The 1,581-nt window shown below is 46.0% G+C and overlaps 1 protein-coding gene across 1 annotated transcript; it reads right to left on the bottom strand.

The window, feature by feature from the left end:
- Positions 1-505: 505 nt before the first annotated feature.
- LOC141638186 (uncharacterized) lies at positions 506-1,222 on the bottom strand. Its single transcript, XM_074447595.1, has one exon. It carries the CDS (start codon positions 1,220-1,222, stop codon positions 506-508), a length of 717 nt encoding a protein of 238 aa, XP_074303696.1.
- Between the last annotated feature and the right edge of the window lie 359 nt (positions 1,223-1,581).

Here is a 1,581-nt window from a genome sequence, read left to right as displayed (position 1 = left end):
TGGGTCTAAATTCACTCATTTTATCATGGGCTTTTTTCTTCGGGATTAAGACTATAAAGGTTTGATTCATACCTGTCGGGAAATCCCCTCCATGCAAAACATTCAGCACCGTCCTCATGACCAACGGTCCCACCACGTGCCAGTATGTTTGGTAAAACAATCCGTTCATGCCATCCGGTCCGGGGGCCTTTAAAGGGCGCATTTGGTTCAAAGCTTCAAGGACTTCTGCTTCATCATACTCCCGCATTAAAATCTCATTCATTTCCTCGGTCACTCTATTCCTGACACCCTCGAAAATCTGCCCGAAATTCATTGGACTCCCCGTGGTAAACAGCTTCTGAAAATACTCCACCGCAACCTTCTCCACAGCTTCATCCCCTTCACGCAAAATCCCCTCATCATTATAAATTTTTCCAACGAAATTTTTCTTCTTTCTTTGCCCTGCTTTTTGATGAAAAAATTTTGTATTACGGTCCCCTTCACGGAGCCAAATCGCTCTGGAACGTTACTTCCAAAAGACTTCTTCTTGTTTCAGCAACTGAGCAATTTCCGTCACCAATTTCCTCCGCTCCTGGACTAGTTGATCAGTACGGGCTCCTTCATTAAGCACCTGAAGCCGTCTTCTTTTTTTGAGCAAATCCCTCATGACTTTCCCTATAGACACGCCTTTCCACCTTGTCAGCTCGGCCTCACAATTTCCCAGAGCTTCAATCAGATTAAAATCTCCCTTGTCCCATGCTAGTTGTATAGCTTCCTCGCAACCATCTTCGCCTACCCATATTTGCTCAAAGCGAAAAATTCTCCTCTTTGTTCTATTCGACTGACTACGGGCATCCAAAACGACCTTAATTGGGCCATGGTCCGACCATTCTCTATCTAAATGAATAAGCTTCGAATAAGGAAAAAGTTCAGCCCACTCATTTGTCACCATGGCTCTATCTATACGACCCTGTCTGTTGTCATCTCCTATTTGCCCATTATCGTATGTGAAACTATACCCCTCAAAGGACATATCTCTAAGCCCATAATCATCCACCGCATCTCGAAATTGATTCATCTGCCATTGGGGCCGTGAGCCTCCACTCATCTCCGTCGAGTAAAGGATTTCGTTGTAATCTCCTATGCAAATCCATGGTTGTTGTGATTCCGAAGCCAAAATTCGTAAGAGCTGCCACGACAAGTGCCTATCAGAGACTGACGGCCACCCATAGAAGCCCGTCATCCTTCATTTTACCCCGTTCAGTTCCACGTCAAAATCCATATGATGGACTGAAACAGTCCGAACCCCGCACTGGACTCCCTTCCTCTACATCATCGACAACCCACCCGACCTTCCTACACTATCTACATCAAAGCCGTCATAGTCATCCATACATCCTCTTACCCGTTTCATCTCTACACCAGTAAGCTTCGTTTCACACAAGAAAAGCATTGTGGGGCTTCTCTCCGTACAAAATTACGGAGTCCAGACACTGCGTCGGGGTTGCCCAAGCCCCGACAATTAAGACTTATTAGACTCATTAGGCCCGGCGGGGTTGAGTTTGCTCAACCTCCGCCTCATGTATTACCACCCCTGGTTGT

This window comes from Silene latifolia, chromosome 2 (genome assembly GCF_048544455.1).
Source record: "Silene latifolia isolate original U9 population chromosome 2, ASM4854445v1, whole genome shotgun sequence".
Taxonomy (NCBI): domain Eukaryota; kingdom Viridiplantae; phylum Streptophyta; class Magnoliopsida; order Caryophyllales; family Caryophyllaceae; genus Silene; species Silene latifolia.
The sequence above is the reverse complement of the archived record's forward strand: the minus strand, read 5'-3'. Positions and strand labels throughout refer to the sequence as shown.

Excerpts from the sequence above, each read along its gene's own strand:
- LOC141638186 (XM_074447595.1), bottom strand. The coding sequence starts at position 1,222 with ATGACGGGCTTCTATGGGTGGCCGTCAGTCTCTGATAGGCACTTGTCG.